The 17,094-nt window shown below is 44.5% G+C and overlaps 1 protein-coding gene and 1 long non-coding RNA gene across 5 annotated transcripts in view; one reads left to right on the top strand and one right to left on the bottom strand.

Annotated features, from left to right (window-relative positions):
* The window catches only part of LOC147013533 (phosphatidylinositol 4-phosphate 3-kinase C2 domain-containing subunit beta-like), an 89,786-nt gene extending 73,675 nt beyond the window's left edge, over window positions 1-16,111 (top strand). For all 4 annotated transcript variants that reach the window (XM_085855398.1, XM_085855400.1, XM_085855399.1 and 1 more), the window contains exons 24-33: window positions 3,525-3,694; window positions 4,198-4,354; window positions 4,475-4,584; window positions 4,849-5,074; window positions 6,172-6,296; window positions 9,152-9,269; window positions 9,381-9,462; window positions 13,618-13,724; window positions 14,144-14,269; window positions 14,739-16,111. In XM_085855398.1, coding sequence (XP_085711524.1) covers window positions 3,525-3,694; window positions 4,198-4,354; window positions 4,475-4,584; window positions 4,849-5,074; window positions 6,172-6,296; window positions 9,152-9,269; window positions 9,381-9,462; window positions 13,618-13,724; window positions 14,144-14,269; window positions 14,739-14,912 — 1,395 coding nt within the window. In that variant the 3' untranslated portion in view covers window positions 14,913-16,111. The remainder of the gene's footprint in view (window positions 1-3,524; window positions 3,695-4,197; window positions 4,355-4,474; window positions 4,585-4,848; window positions 5,075-6,171; window positions 6,297-9,151; window positions 9,270-9,380; window positions 9,463-13,617; window positions 13,725-14,143; window positions 14,270-14,738) is intronic.
* LOC147013534 (uncharacterized) lies at window positions 5,071-14,744 on the bottom strand. The gene is made up of 3 exons (XR_015051361.1): window positions 14,557-14,744; window positions 14,304-14,413; window positions 5,071-5,676 (listed from the first exon to the last, which is right to left on the bottom strand). It is a non-coding gene; the product is annotated as an uncharacterized LOC147013534 (long non-coding RNA).
* Window positions 16,112-17,094: the final 983 nt, after the last annotated feature.

Here is a 17,094-nt window from a genome sequence, read left to right as displayed (position 1 = left end):
ATTTTTCTTTCTCACCATGAAGGTTATTATACTCGACAATAATTGGAATAGTTCCCATGAGTTTTGCCACATCCTCGCATCACACTAATTTATATCCAACAGATAGGGGTAAGGCCTTGTATGCAATACTATGAGGAGCGTGACAAAGCCATTTTGAAATAGTTGACAATTTCAGTTGCCACACATTAGTAAGAGGAAGCTGCAGGGGTGGAGATACAGTAGAGAGAGTCAAGATGGCTGAGAGCTTTGTACACCGTTATGCTTTGGATATTTGTTTTGCTGAAATATTAATTCTTGCCCGATCAGCCATGTCCCTGAGGGAATGGCCTGATTAATCAGAATGTGTTTACATGTCATCTGTCCGGGTGCCATTAGTTTTTTTCGCTCACCAATTCAGCTCCAAACTTGCACTGATAATAATCCGTCGTGCTTCATTACAGATGTTTATTCACCCCGTGCGTGCGAATCGAAAAGCAGGGTGAAGCAATTGGTTCAATCTGTCTGTTGGTCTGTCTGCAGACGTCAATTATCGAGGAACAACTTGATTGCAATTGAATTTTATATTTTTAACACTGTAGAACACGAATCGGAACACAAACCTGCAGTTTTGCAGTCCTTTGGCAAATTGTACTGTGGAAGAAAACTTAGTTTCCAATCAGGTTTTAATGTAACAGAGTTGAATCATTTATACGTGCATGCAGACATGCACGGAGAGAGAAACGCACACAGTATCTGCACAGATTCTCTCTGCTTGGGTGCTCAAGTCTAAGTTCTTTTATACTCAAGCAGGCAAGGGTGCGGTTACGTAGCGTGAGACAGTTTAACAAAACAAGATACATCTGTCGGTGATTAAAAACCAGTGTCAGTGGCATTGGCACAGTGATGGAGTGTCAACAGAACTTTGAGGATGGTTTTTGTTGAGGCTACCATGTTTGAGCAACATGACAGCGACACTCCTACATTAAAGTAAAACAGACTGGGGGAAAAATGTATTGTGTGGCACGATGCTCTGAGCCAATGGACAGGCTTTTGGTCAGTCTTGGAATTCAGACTTTCTGTTGCCTGGTGTTGGGGTGACCCTTGGTTATCTGAATGAATGAGTTGAACCTTGAGCTGGGGCAACGTATCCCATAATAAATTGTTCCTCCAGTTCATACAAATCTGATATTTCACAGAAGCAACTCTGCAAAGCCTGTCTGTTCCTTGAGCCATTCAGACAAGAGCCCTCCCACCTGTTCTCTTATCAATTACGCAGGCAGCCTGCACATCCAGGGGGTGTGTGGCGTTCAACATTCCTAACATTCCTTTTTTCCCCCAGCAGTCCATAACAGGCAGATATGGGTTGAGTAATAAAATGGAAAAGTACAGACAGTTGCAATTTTGTCATGTAGCGCTGCGGCACTCTATGTTTCCAATATAATTAATTAATGTCCAGCAATTTATTACTATCTAGAGTCTACGTGTATATGTTTTTGTAAGCGTATCTGTAATATGATGTAGATGTGTATATGTACGAGTATGAGTGTGTGTGCACATGTCTACGTGCAAAATTACTTCTTCAGTACTGAATCTTGTCCCGATTACGCATGTGCAGAGAGGAGTGAGATAATTTTTAGCCGTGTCTCGTGTAGCGAACGCTGGCTCTAAGAGAGCTCCGCGTTGTTCTTCTTCTTCTTGTTCTTCTGGTAAAGACAAAACCTTTAGGACGTGGCTCTTGGACACATTTGTCCTAGTTTTTTACTGTGTCTGCCTGTCTGGCAGTCACACAAAATAGGAAATTATTTCAAACAGAACTTATAGTTTTTAAGGACATCATAAAGGACACAAACAACAGGCACGAAGAACTAATGTAACATGTCAGAAAGGGTGGTGTAAAAGATGGTGCATCGATGGCGGTAAACATCCTGGGAATTGTTTTTTTTTTTTTTACAACATTTAAAACTTTTATTTTATTTAAATTGAATTATATACTTGAACACTGTAAAGCACAAATCACCTTGTTTACAATTCCAAAAACCTCCAGTTTAGCAGTAACTGGACAAAATATTACACCAATTTATGCCATCTTGACCAATCAAATGTGCCATTCGTGCTTTCATCGAGATTTAGACAAAAAGGCGGCTCATAGAAAATGTAGATAGTGATCGGCAACACAAAGCAAGAGTTTAAAAGACCCTTTCCATGTCGTTTTTCTCAAGATTGCACGATGTGAGGTGTTCTATGATCTCTCTAATTGGTTAACACCAGTCTTCTCTTTGCCATCAATCAAGCTATTGTTCATTGTTGCTCAACTATTCTAACTCTGAATCATCCTTTGTGTACACATCTCCATATTTGAAGATCCAATCGTTTATAGTCCAATGCCTATTTCATCCTTTTGGTTTAGTTTCCTCTTCTCGACAGTGCTTTGTGACTCGTTTTTCATGAATTGGGACCAACTTCTTGCTATTGCCTTTCTTTCTATTCTCAAGGTTGCACCTCACAACGATATTTTTTTACAGCAAGATCATTGGCAAAATCCATATTTGACTTTTTATGTTGCCAAAGGAACACATATGGTATATACCTCAAATCATTTTTGGAGTTTTCACTTGATACTTCAGCCACACATGTGGTACTTCATGCCACACTTTGAATAAGTGGCTGAAGTATAAAGTCAACCCAATTCAAAACTCCTGTCCTTTGTGAAGAGTAGATTAGATGAGGTATAATTGGGAAACTAAACAAATCCCTGTCCAAATTGCCTTCAATCAGCCGTCAAACCTGTCCAGCCAGTTTGGGAAAGACTTGGACCAGTTTGGGAAAAGCTTTCCCCAGTCAACTTCACGAGGTGGGAATAATTAGGACCATTGTTGTAGGTACATTAGCGACAATTACGAGGTCTATATTATTATCATTCTTCATATTATTCTTCTATTCAGCCCTAATACTTCATTTTATTAAATTTGCTTGTTGATTTTCTGTTTCTTTCGCGATACCATAATTATTTTGGTTGAACCCAATCATGTGACTTGCAACTAACAATGTGGGAAGGAACTTGACAGCCGAATGGCTCCCTGTTACCACCTTCAAGACTGACAGGCCAAAGGATAGTACTGCACTAACTGCTGTGGAGTCACCCTAAAAATCCTGAGAGGATTCTGAGATTATTGGGTTTAAACTTGTTTTTTGGCACTCAGCTGATGAAATACTTAGCCAACCAGCACTTTGTAAGTGTAACAGGTGTTTTTTAGCCTCCAGCCAGATGTCCACCCAGCTGGGGGCTTGTATTTTTTGGTGCTGTTAGTCCATCTGTTCGTACATCCATGCGGACTTGCGTCCTTCTCTTGTACTTTATAATGGCATTGCGTTTTCATCTCTTCTCAGGGTTTGTGATTTCTGCCCCCATCCAGCATCTTTGTGAGCTTGAAAGAGCAAATAAAATTAACATCTTGCTCTCAAACCTCTTGACTCTTTGAGCTTTCTCTCGTGAACCCAAACGGATGATTTTTTAACCCTTTGCGATTAATTGTTTTAACGTTTAGGCTGAGGAGAGGTTCATCGCTTCTTGTGCCGGGAGCTGCGTTGCCACGTACGTCCTAGGAGTCTGCGACCGTCACAATGACAATGTCCTGCTGTGTCCCTCTGGGTCCCTCTTCCATATCGACTTTGGCCGCTGGCTGGGGCATGCGCAGACGCTGGGCAATATTCGCAGGTCTTGTTCCTTCCATTGCTCACCGTTTGCAACTTGGCATCTTTTCCCTTTTGACATGGCTTCACCCAGCTGTTTTCATTCAAACATCACCATACAGAAATGTCAGACATCAACCACTTCGTAGATTTTTCTTTTCGACATGAAACTATGTCGATTTTTAGAGTTGAATGGTCAACATGTCCTCTTCCTCCCCTTTCAAATACTGGTGTCATATCAATAGCAACCAGGAGTACCTATGTGTGCTTGTACTGTATACGTATGTGCCTGTGTGCATGCACACAATTCGTATGTTTGATCCCTCCCTCATTCATTATTATCCCATCATTCACTTTGATAATTCATGTGAATAATGTATAAAAGTATGCAGTATCACGTACTGCATCAACTCTTGATTGGCCTTTCGTTGATTTATTTTCATCCCACAACAGCATCCAACTAATCATCCCTCATTCCCTCTTTGAATGCTTTATTGCTCTTCGTGCCTCCCTTTCCTCCCTCATTAGGGACAGGGTGCCCTTCGTGCTGACTGCAGATATGGCATACATCATCAATGGTGCAGATCATACAACTTCCCGATTTGATGACTTTGTTGACATTTGCTGTCAGGCATACAACTGCCTCCGCAAACACACACGTTTGATACTTGTTCACCTTGCTCTCGTGAGTAACTTTGTAGTTTCCTGACCCTTTCGCTCACATACACTCAAACGCACATATTTGTCAAACGTGGAGATTTGTCTATTTATAATCGATTTTCAATTCTTTATTGCGTCTTATCAGATGATGGAATGTGGACTACCTGAGCTTTCTAGTTCTCGGGATTTGAGATACGTCCAGGAAGCTTTGCTGCCCGGGGTAACAGAGCAACAGGCAGCTGATATGTTTACAAGGTACCGACACCCTCCCCCACAACACCGGAATACTCACTGTTTCTGCTGCAGTGCCAGTCAACCAACATTATACTAAGTTAGCCTCACCCATTCCCGTAGACACAGTAGAGGTAGAGTGTATCTGTGTCGGTGTATGCTCGTGTTGCATCGGCATCCACGCATGCAGACACCACACGTCGGCTTAATTTCCATTTTTTTGATTCTTGTCGTTATTTTTGATGTCATTTCACTCCACTTCCTCTCTTATCACCTCCCCTCCTTCAGCCTCATCAAAGCCAGTCTAAGCAGCCTCTCCACCAGAGTCAACTTCTTCATTCACAACCTGGCCCAGCTCCGTCAGCCTGGAGGGGGCAGTAGTCGCAATTCAGCAATGGGAAGCCTTCCCACTCTTTCTTTTGTACCCTCGGTCCACAGCCTTGCAGCAGATGGTCGTGTCACCACAGTAACTGTTGTGAACTATGAGAAGCGATATAATCCTGAGAAATATTATGTAAGACTTTCATGTCTTTTCTGTACTGCTTTTCACCGTGTGGCTTTGCAGGTTCCTTCAGTCTTGAGCTCTTTGCTCTCTTGGTATACAAACTCACCAAGACTATGCATTACATTTTTACTTTTTTATTTTTTCCCCCTTTTTGCATTCCAGAACATAAGATGCACCACAACACCTTTGTGATTTCTTTGAATTCCTGCACATTTATTCTCTTGTGTTTTCTTGAGATCCTCGCTTTTTATACTCTGTTATTAAAGGCTCATAGATGAGCAAAAGACCATCAGTTATAAGGACGGCAAAGCAAAACTACTTTAAAAATGATGATGGAATCGGATGTCACAAGGAATAGAGGACAGGGACAGATGGACATATAATTTAGTCACAAGCTGCCAGTTGAGTGGACACTTTGAAAAGTCTGTGGAGAAGACCATGATTGGTTGGAGTTGGATGCGAAGGGTGTTCCAAAGGCAGGAAAAGGGAGTAATCAAAGAATGGAGGTGGTTCAAGAGCCTTGAGATGATCAACAGAAACTAAGATGATTATATTCCACCTGTGGGGTGCTCGGGCTTGAATAAGGGTGCAGAGAAATGGTTGATAAACACCTGCAAGAAGAAGAAGAGAAAAGGTTAATAAAGCAATGATGTCATATGGTTAGCTCCTTCGTAGGCAGTGGCCATTTCATGGTGGCAGATGCCGTTATATGGGAAGCCTTGGAAAATCCACAGCATCACGGTAGACCAGATCAGAGACCAGGGACCCATCCATTTTTCTTTCTTTTTTTCTACAGCATTTATGGCTTTCACATTTATCATGTACAATGACAAAGACACAATGAGACATTATTTTAATTTTACTTGAATTACATGCAAGGATCGTATTAAACAATAAACAATCAACACTGTTTTTGGATTTGGAACAGTGATCCAAACACATATTGAGCTGTGCTTTTTTCGCATCACGCAAACACCAAACAGGCCAACCCGTTAGATCATGTTGTGCCTCCCCCCTCCCTTTCCAGGTAATTTTAGCTTGTGCAACCCCTGTAGTTCTTTGATTCTCCTTTAATACTCCTTCCCTCCATTTTCTAATCCACCAAGGTGTTTGTGGTGGAAGTAAAGAGAGAGGGCCAAACGGGTGCGAGCCGAGTTTTCCGGTCTTTCCTCGAATTCCAAGAACTGCATGCCAAGCTTTGCATGTTGCCTGCAGGATCTTTTGTTCCAAGGTGAGATGGTCGGTACATTAGTTGTCTCTAAATCCTCAGCTTTATCAACTATTCAAGGTATGAATTGTGTTTCAGAGAAAATGAATGGTATAATGGCTTCATTTTTCAGACAAAACATAAATGGTGGTGTATCATCTATTACGAATAGTCTTTGTTAATTTTTCCCTTCGGCCCTGCTGTTGGCATTTCCCTCTTCTCCTCCTGCTGTTCCTTTTCTTATGTTGTGTCCTAATTCATTCTGTGTTCTAGCTCTTCCACGAGTCTTGACTATGTATGCAAAAAAATTGAAGTTTGTGTGTGTGCACGCATGTCCGTCACGCTTTATTCTAAAACGTTCCTTCTCTTTTAGAATAATAAAAATAGGAGCGCGTGTCCTGAAGCTCACCTGGATCAGGAGCAACAATCTCTCAAACCCCCTGCAGAGACCCTCTTAGACCCTGATTTTTTTTTTAATGCTGTGAACAAACTTTAGTATATCACGGGTAATGAAGGTTGTGGTCAAGCTTCATTGAAATTGTGTGTGTAGTCTCGGAGAAGAGAGAAAAAACCTATTTTGGGGCACTCAAATCCCCTGTACATCCATTTAGACCCTGATTTTTTAAAATGTTTTTTTAATGCCGTGAACAAACTTTGCTGCATCACGGGTGATGAAGGTTGTGGTCAAGTTTCATCAAAATTGTGTGTGTAGTTTCGAAGGAGACAGCAAATACCTATTTTGGGGGGTCAAGCCATCACCCCCATAGCCCCCTTAATGAGCACTGATTTTGATGCAGTCAACAACAACATGGGTAATGAAGGTTGCGGTAAAGTTTCATCAAAATCGTGTGTAGTTTTGGAGAAGATGGCAAATATATATTTGGGGGGAGGGGGTCAAAACAACCCCCCGTAGACACCGTTGATGAGCGCAGATTTTGATGCGGTCAATACATCTTCGTTGGGCATCAGATACGAAGCTTGTGGCCAGGTTTCATCAAAAGTGTGTGTTTGGTTCAAGCGATAATGACTGAAGTGTTTACGGACTGACTGACTCACTCAGCTACGTACACTGCTCGATCGCATAAGCTCACCTGACTAGAGTCCAGGTGAGCTAAAAATGGTGCCGTCAAAAAGGTAATAATCGATTTATTACTTTGTCGGAAAGTTCATAATCGATGTACGGGGAACAAAAATTAATTTACGTGAAATGATAGTCGCCCAGACCCTCATTAGCAAAAGTACCTGTTCCCAGTGACGGGAAAAGCTAGGCCTGGTGGTGGCAAAAATAACCACGAAAGATGACAGTCGGGCAGTTGTCCGGGGAAATTCAATACATCCTGTCGCGCTCAAATTCATCAAAGCTGATGCTATTCAAACCAAGTGCAACAGTGTGGAAGTGTACCCCAATCATTTTTCACAGGGGTTTCCCAGTGGCCGAAGGAGCCACGAACCCTTCTTAAACCGGCAAGCAGCAGCTTCTTCACTCTCTGCAGATCTGGACAAAATCACAAGCTGGTCCAACACGTGGAACATGTCTTTCAATCCTGACAAATCTCACACTCTCACTATGTCTCTCCGAAAGGACCGTTTCGAACCCCCCCCCCCACCCCCCAATCTATTTTCTCAACAATCCTCTGGAAGAAGTCCTTTCATTCAAGCTTCTGGGTCTCATTGTCTGCCATGATCTTTTCTGCGAAAGCCACTTTTCCAACCTCGCCTCCAAAGCCAGTTGCCGACTGGGAAACCTCCATCGTGCAAAGTCCTTCCTCAGCCAACCTGAGCTCCTGACCCCATACAAAGCTTGTCTTCAGCCTGATGGAGTACTGCTCTTCACTCTGGGCTGGTGCTCCTGTCGCTCACCTTTCTCGGCTTCACGCTGTGGAAACCAAGGCATTTAGGTTCATTCGTATCTCCCGCGATGAGGCTAAGTCTTCGGGCCTCTCACTCTCTCACCACAGGCAGGTCGGTGGTCTTTCTGTCTTCAACCGTCTCCTCTCCGGTCTCGCCCCCCCCCCCCGCCGCTCTGTCTGTGATGTGTCCCCACCATATTTCCGAAGGGCGCTCAAGGTCCGCCAACAACCCCCTTCTGGTAAAACTACCAAAATCACGAATCACTGCTCACCTTCACTCTTTCATTCCTCTTTTTTCCCACCTTTGGAATAAACTTCCTCACTCTCTTCAATCCCATTCTTCCCTCCTGGCCTTCAAAACAGCTGTTCACCGCCACCTCTTATCTTCCCTCATCCAAATCCTCTATCTTTTCTACCCCTGTTAATCCACCCCAAACCCACCTCCTTCAAATTCCCTGCTTTCCTTTCTGAAAGTCCCTGTAATGTCCATCTTGTGTACCCCGTGTTCCCCGCCCCATCCCTCTCCCTTCCACAGATCTCCTAATGTTCCCCACTGTTTTGTCCTTTCCACTCCCGCCCCTCTTGTCTCATGCCCACCTTGCTGTGCGTTGTGTGTTAACTCTCATACAAGCCGTGACAAGGTGTACAAACCTGACCGGTTCCCAGGAAGCACTCCTTAGTTGAAATGAACCGAGCATGAGCTCTGATTGATGTCATTATTATGGAATGTCAAATGCCATGCTTTATGCATTTTTAGTGTTGGTGTCTTAACATTGCCTGCAGTTATGCAGCAGCAAGGCTCTGCCAAGTTACTATTTGTATGTATATTAATTACACAGGTTGAATGGTTCTTCTGTAGTGTGTTTACTACAATGCTTTGAATTTAACCATTCTGCTTTACAGCTTCCACAAACTTATAGACATTAACTCTGAATGCATTTGATCTGCTGTTACTTTACTTGCTGTAAACTCTTCCTCAGATAACGCTAAGAGTACCCCGGCCCACCTTGTTATAATATTTTTTTCAAGGTTTCCTACGCGCCTCATTATTGGCCGAGCCCAAACACGTGAAGTCGCAGCAAGGCGTGCTGCCGACCTCCACGGCTTCCTCCAGATCCTCCTGCGCTGTCCACCAGCCATATCTGAGGTGACATATAATACTGGTTCAGCTGAACATACAGTTCCAGTGCATAAAAGTAATAATGGAGTTTAGTTTGAAAACTGAGTTAACCCAAGGCATTGTATTTGTGTATCGCAGAGTGACTTGCTGTACACCTTTCTGCATCCATTGCCACATGATCATCCCAGAGCTAACCTAGATATTATCCAAACCACACCTGGTAAGAACGAAATCGTGTTATCAAAAGACGTTCAGTGAATGCAGATGGGGAAGTGATAAAATACGAGGTGTGTGCATGGATGCACATGGTGGGTGTACATGCTTGTTTGGATTGGCAAAGTGCAGTGATTCATCACTGTGATGTGAAATGGCTTGGGAAGATTGAAGTGTTAAGACAGGGGTATTTTGGTGTGGGACAAAGGGGAAAGCACCGAAAGGTGAGTTATGTGAAAAGGAAATGGTAAGTGACAAGACATGAAGATATCTAATGCAGTGGCAGAATGTGAAATAAATGTCTTCTTATTATTAGGTCATCTCTGTCATCTCAGTAGAGATGACCTAATAACCCCAGTCTCGAAGTCTGTCCGTCCGTCGACAATCAAACCGAGTGGAGACAAATAACCAATAGTGGAATGGATAGAGGTCGATGAGACATGCACAACGATATAACTTTCAAGGTCGTCCAAGGTCGCGGTCAACGTCACGAGGCTGTCAAAGTTGCGAAAATCGTCGATTTCAAATCGTATCTTCTCCCTCATTTATCAAGAGAGATCAAATGTTATTAGTGATTCAGATACTATGGACTATTATCTAGAACAACACGAGCCATTTTTTTGAAATTTGCTCTCGTTCCAATTTTATAGCCCTTCAAACTTTGCTCTGATTCCCCGTATGGGCCTTTCATAAAGTATTGTTGCGAATTCGCGCCCGCCGGCGTGCAGATGGCCACGTCACTCGAATCGCGACCGCTTCGCCCACCGGACAGACAATTCAGTCGTGACCCTCTCGGAACAACGCCGGGAGCTAGTCATGGGTGGGGGTTTAACCCCACCACGACCGTGCCAATTGCCAACCCGCGGAGGATAGGGTTGCTCGCCAAATTTGATCTGCCTAAGTACCTGCGCGGATGGTCGACCGGGCGATCGTACCACGCCACAGGCCGACTCCGGACACGAACCGCTTAAGCGGTCCGTTCCGTGCTACAGTGATAACCGAGCGGTGTTATCGTCGGCCTCGACGGTTCCGATTAATTACCGGGCGTATTAAGCCCACTACGAACCCTTTACGTGAAGCAGGATGGAGGATCAATAAAGAAAAGACTAAGCGAAACGGGAAAACAGTTCACACAAAGCACATTTATTTCCCGGCACATGGAAAGCACACCTATACAGCCAAACAGTCAAAATGCACATATAGCAACAAAAACAAAAGCAACAACGACGCAGAGTTACTACCGACTACGCGCACACACGGCAACACTTATACAGTTCTACTTTACAGACGGCGCCAACACACATTTACTCAAAAGCAAAGGAAAGAAGCCACCCTCATCGACAAGGGGGCAGACGGGCCTGAATGCCAATATGTGCGCGTGACCTGAAGGAGCGGCCAGGCCCGCGAGACTGGGGGGGGTCCTACCCGCGTCCTCGTGACGCGTTGGCGGACGAGCCACAGATGTGGCCGCGTGGCTGTGCCCCGACTCCGTGCTCCTTGGCGGGTTTCGTTGGCACGACGTTTGGAGTGGGGTGGGAACGGGGCCCCCTTGTTGCACTATCTCAGCACGGGGGAAAGGGGGAATTGTTGATGCCCTGGGGGAGGGAGAATGGCTGGCTGGCTTGGGTCCCGCAACGAGCGATCCCACACCGCGACCTCGTCACCGACCGCCGTCCTTCTCGCCTCGGACCCGAGCTCCTTGGCCTCTTCCCGCAACTCTTCTCAGCCGACTCCAGAACCCCACTCGATGACACTCCGATGACTTCGCCACTCGACTCCACTCTTCCTGCCACACCGATCACTTCGCCACCCGACTCGACTGACTCTGCAACCAAAACTGAATCGCTCTGCCACCCCAATCCGCCTTGCACTCGCCGTTTTATAGGCCGGCAGGAGAAAACAATATGCAAATATCCGGATCAGGATGACCTCGGGGGCGGAGCCACGCTCGCCTATTGGACGGAGGAAAAGTGGACGTGAACCTCCCCTGATCCTAGAATTTGCATATATCGATTTCACACCGACTCGCCTGGAGGCGGGGCCAAGCCGCTCAGCGCTTGCTAATTGGATGGATCAGAAGTGGGCGTGTAGCGTTCTTGATCCGAATTCTCCCTCGGAAAGGCCGCTATTTGCGCTCGCGGCTCGGTGCGTTCGGCACCAATCACCGAACGGGCCCGAGACAGCCCGACGCTCAGTGTTCACAGGTGGTGCGGGAATGGCCGTAGAAGGAGAGAGGTGAAGGTGGTGGAGGGTTTTCGGTGGTGGTTTGATGGTTATGGTGCCGTTTGGGAATGGCGGTGATGCGATGATGTGGGATTGAGTTGTGAAGGTAAAGGTCGTGGCTGTTGGCGTTGTTGTTGTCCGAGGGTTGGAGCGTGGTTGCAGTTGGTGACGATGGCTGGCGTGGTGGTTGTTGTGTGATGGCGGTTGAGACGTGGTTGGTTCAAAATAAAGATAGAACAGAAAAACGGCTATCTCAAAGCGTCGCAGCCCGGATGAATCACATAAATTCCCTCTATACAACGAGTTTGGGGCTAACTACACATGTACTTAGAGATATCTCACCTAAGGGCCATGAATGGTGGTTTGCGAATTTCCACAGCCGTAACAGTATATACAAAAAAAGTATTAACTTAAGAACCGGAACTCTCCGAGACAAATATTACATTTGAAGCTTTTGTCAGATTTAACTAAAACAATGGAACACAAGTTTATATGCACACTTACTTTCATTTATGACATTAACATTGTCTTGAATGTCAATTTGTACTTTTATTTTCATAAATGACGTGCTGTGATATTAAAAGAAAAAGGTAAATTACACCGCTAGGGACTGCATCATCATGGCTTACAAACATCGGTTCATAAGGTACTGCTGGTTTTGCAAGCGATTCCGATGTATGAGGGGGGTGGGTGTTTTAAAGCCCGCGTACGGGCTGCGTACAGGGGTGGGTGGGTGGTACGACGGCTGCATACATACTTTATGAAAGTGGTGTTGGACGACATGAAAGCATTTCAGAAGATGAAGGTTAGCCTGTCATCATCGCGAGGGGGAAAAATATCCTCGTTCACAGGAACATTTTCGACATGATGTTGAATCCGTAGACGTCAATAATTGTTCCATATTACTTGGTGGATGTATTACCGTAGTTAATAATTACTGATGCATTTGAGATAAATCTACAGTTCGTTGTAATCTTCAAGTATTGTGATGTGATATGAGATGCATATGGGGGTGGGTAGGTGGTCACTTGCCTGCATACAGAGGGGGTGGGTGCTTTTGAAACCCGGAAGTCGAGCGTACATACTTTATGAACTGCCCCCTATTCCAGTCTGGCACAGAGTTACTTACTTTCTGGCAGAGATGACCGGCACTTCCGCTCAGGGGTATTTTTATTATTCTACTCCCTTCTTCCTTCCTCCTTCTTCCTTCTTCTTCTTCCTCCTTCTTCTTCCTCCTACTTCCTTCTTCTTCTTCCTCCTTCCTCCTTCTTCTTCCTCCTCCTTCCTTCTTCTTCCTCCTTCTTATTCCTCCTTCCTTCTTCTTCCTTCTTCTTCCTCCTTCTTCCTCCTCCTTCTTCTTCTTCCCTCTTTCTTTTCTTGTATGCAGCATGTAGCTGTGGGTTGTGTCATTGTTTGGGAGTGCGGCTATATGCAACTGATGCCAGTGTCCCCTATTGGTTAGGGCAGGAATTTCTCAAATTTGTTCGGGATTCCGATGATGACTCGTCAACTCTTTATCAAAAGACACCTCGTCACATCTTTAACATCCACCAACTAATGCCAGCAGACAGAACACCCGGGTTAATGTCCATCCGAGGGACGGCACACTTTTTGATGCAACACCCTGCCAGTGAAGCCCCAATCCGACAGTTTATTGTCAGGTCGTAAAGGAAATATTAACTTGACAGCTCAAAGGTAATTGGTCTACCTCAGTACCATCCTATCCAACGTACAGGCGAAGGATACAGCAAAGTTCAAGTCACAAATGCAGCATCCATCATGCATTTGGTGCAGATGTTTTTTGATTGTTCCGTATGCTTAATGATGCACGTTTTCTCTTGGTAGGTCATCAGGAGTGAGACTGTTAATGGCATTCTCTGAAAGCAGTGGTGGGATTTTCATTCCTTCTGAGTTAACAAAAGGACTTCTTGTGTTTCAGAGGGGTTTGAAGTGGTGAGTTTGGGTAATGTGGCAGGTGAGCTGAGCTTGGAGATCTGCTACCGCAATGGCCGCCTCTTCGTCCTCATCCTTTCCTGCAGAGGCTTGGTGAGGGAAAGAATTAGGTGTTTTCGAGTTTATGACGTTTTCTAGTGTAACGTACATCTGTACGATGAGCAAACCATGGAGTATTTGTCTCTGTGAAACCGAGTGTCACTGCATCGGTGAACAAGATGAATTAGATGAAAAATGACGAGTGTTGACCTTCACTTTTGACATACTGACCTCAAAAACAATAGGTTTCCAGCTTTTGACTATCTCTATCAGTTGGTAAGTTTCGTGAAGATCAGTTTAGAATTGCGACCTGCAGACGACTGACAGACAAACAGACAAAAAACAAACGTACTCGGTGAACGGATATACTTGTGATTCTTCCACTTCGCAAGTAGTTAATGTTGTGTAAGAGTGAAGAATATTAGCAATTATGCAAAAATCAAAGAAGCTGTTGCTCTCGGTCCTGTTGATAGGTTCCCGAAACAGGTTTGGAGTTGGCTCCCTTCGTTCGCACTTTACTCCTGCCTGACCCTCACCGCTCCACGAAGCGCAAGACTCGCTCCCTCAATCACTCCCTCAACCCAGATTTCTGTGAAATGGTGAGACTCTTTAATTTACAAGCTTGCATGATACCTGTTCTCTCCATGGCGGCACTTTGGGTGAAGGCCTGTGGGTGATAAATTCGCACGATCCTCAATCAAAATCCACCCGGCTCTGATTGTGTTGGGACCCGGTCCCAATTGCTTCTCATGGTGTCAGCAGTGTGGGTGAGAGGGGCGGGGGGGGTTCAGAGGTTCAGGGAAACCATTGACTCTTCAAATTTATTTTTAAACCTCCAACACATTCTGTGAAAGGCAACACATGAAATAACGATTAAGGTGCTTACCTCGACTGGTTTTGAGACAAAATTCAGAAATCAGCTGATTGGAAGAGGTTTGGTTGGTGGTTCATGCTGATCTGATCCATCTGTGATTGACACGTTATAAATGTTTATCTATATGCACACTGCCAAATACTAGAGTACTAGCTATAAATACATGGTTAAAATTGCTGAGTGTCGGTGTGCAGTTGGTGTATGGGGGTTACAGCGAGGAGGCCTTGTCACGTCGACGACTGCACCTCAGCGTGTGCAGTGACGGCTCGATGACCATCCTGGGGACTACGGTGTTTCCTTTGTCGGATATGATTTTTCCTGGGCCACACACGTTCACGCTCACTCTGCACACTAATCCTTTAGCTTGATGATAACACTGCACTTTTGTTTCTGATCGTACGTGTGACCCTCAATTCCTACTTTGCACAAATTAACCCATTGATTTACACTGTCAGTCCAAGCAACATGAACTATTGATGCTCACAGCAGCTGAACAATTTGGAGGGCTCTGCCTGCCCTTGGCCGATTCTGGCTTGCCTGCACCCTCAACTATGCTGAGCTTGCCCTTTCCGTGCCCTCAGCCACAAAGTTGAGCACGCTCATGGCACATGTCTTGTTCACCCTGTCCAAATCTTGACTAGTCGATTGAGTCTCTTTGCACTTCATTTAAACGTTTAAAAAACAAAAAAAACCAAAGTGATGTTTATGCAGGGATCGTGATTCATGCGTTCATTTTTGGTTGCTGGTTGCATTATTTCTGGGGACGTGGCAATACCACTAACACAGTGCCTCCGGTTGGTGGAGGCAGGAATTTGGGACTTGATCATGGTGCCAGCACAGAACGGTACACTCTTGTAAAAGGCATTGTGGGATCTTTCACCTCCATCAGCAATCCTTGTTGGCAGTTGGGGACCCCAGTTTGTCATTCCATTGGGGCACACTCACTGATGCAACGCCCTGCCTGTGAAGCCTCGGCATGACGATTTATGTCGGGTTGGGAATCGAACCCAGACAAACAAGCTCAAAGGCGGGAACACTACCTCTGAGCTTTCCTGCCAACGCATTGGAATAAGCAATGATGAAGAGAAGCATCAATCACAGTAAAACTATGAATCAGTCCCTGATAGAACTACCCAGGGTTAATACAACCGATATCTATCTGTTGTACTTATTGTCTGAACGTTGTCTTTGTTGTTCATAAGCACTATGTATTGTATATTTTATAACCAATAAAGCACTTGTATGCAGGGTGTTCCACAAACGTGCATTATATTTCATTTTAGGAGTTGAGATTATTTTTAAAATGTTCATTATACTGTATCATCACATTCGATGGTTTTAAACATGAAATCATTTCTTAGCTGTGGAAATGTTTTATAATTATGGTAAGAGGAAATTTTGATTTTGTTGTCTGAAGTTGTAAATGTAAGTGCAGGGATTTAACAGGAGTTGTGAAAAGGTAGTTTTATTTTAACTATCTTTTATTTTATTTTTTTCTTATTTTATCTTCTGGGTTTTACAAATGCTGTTTTGAAGTCAAAGAAAATAAAGTTTTCATAATTTTCAATGTTGTTTGCTCTTTCTGCTTGTTTATCTGTCCTGAGTCCAGCTTAACTTGATAATCCTCAGTTGTTAAACGTCTGCACCTTCAGATTCTTTCTCTGCTAAGCACACCGGCTTCGGTGACCAGCAAACGCCTTTTTTGCATCAGTTTCTTCTTTCTGGTACGAGAAACACCCCCTTCCTTCAGGAGCGTTGGCAAGTCGTCTCCCCACCCCCCCCCCCTACTCTTGCAGGAGTGGAGGGGGTGGTTACCCTGGGTACTATTACCTGGGTATTTGATGGAGATCAGACCAGCCCTGTTTTTTTCTGATTCTCAGATGTACAGTGTTTACAAAGTCCTGTTACCCCCCCCTCGCCTCATTCCCCCACACCCCGATCATCATCTACCCTGGTACATTTCGTATACCTTGTCGTGTCTGTGCCAATTAACACCAACTACTCCCTCAGACTGCGTTAGGCTAATGGCAGGTTTGCGCAAGCGAGAACTGAGGAGAGGCACGAGAACCTGAGCTACTTTTATAAACCAACGGGTTTATTTCCGAAGCAAACAAACCAGGGGAAGATTCACCTGACGAAAGGAATACGAAGGTGAGTTGGGGGGGGGGAGAGGAAGGTGATGCAATTAATTAATAAACAATTAACTATATACAGTGTTGTTAAGGGGATCTGTTTTTGCACCTTTTTATGTAATGCTGTGATATTGGCTGTCTTCCAAGCAGATGGAATATGACTGGTAAATGACAGGGTGAAAAGGGCAGAGAGAGTAAGTGCAAGTGCAGCAGAGCAGGTTTTTAGAACACATGAACTGATGCCGTCTGGTCCAGTTTTGGGGTTTTTTTGTATACAACGTATTGTTTAACAGGTGAAATCAACGTACGACACAAAACAAAAGGATATTTAATCGGTAATTTATTAATGCACCTGCCAACATTGAGATAGAATGACAGAATCTGAAGGAATCAACATGGAAAGCAGCTCTGACTACAC

The sequence above is a fragment of the Eptatretus burgeri genome, chromosome 14 (genome assembly GCF_056783735.1).
Source record: "Eptatretus burgeri isolate ZD-2024b chromosome 14, Ebu_testis_v1, whole genome shotgun sequence".
In the NCBI taxonomy this organism is placed as follows: domain Eukaryota; kingdom Metazoa; phylum Chordata; class Myxini; order Myxiniformes; family Myxinidae; genus Eptatretus; species Eptatretus burgeri.
This window is presented reverse-complemented; position numbering and strand designations above follow the sequence as displayed.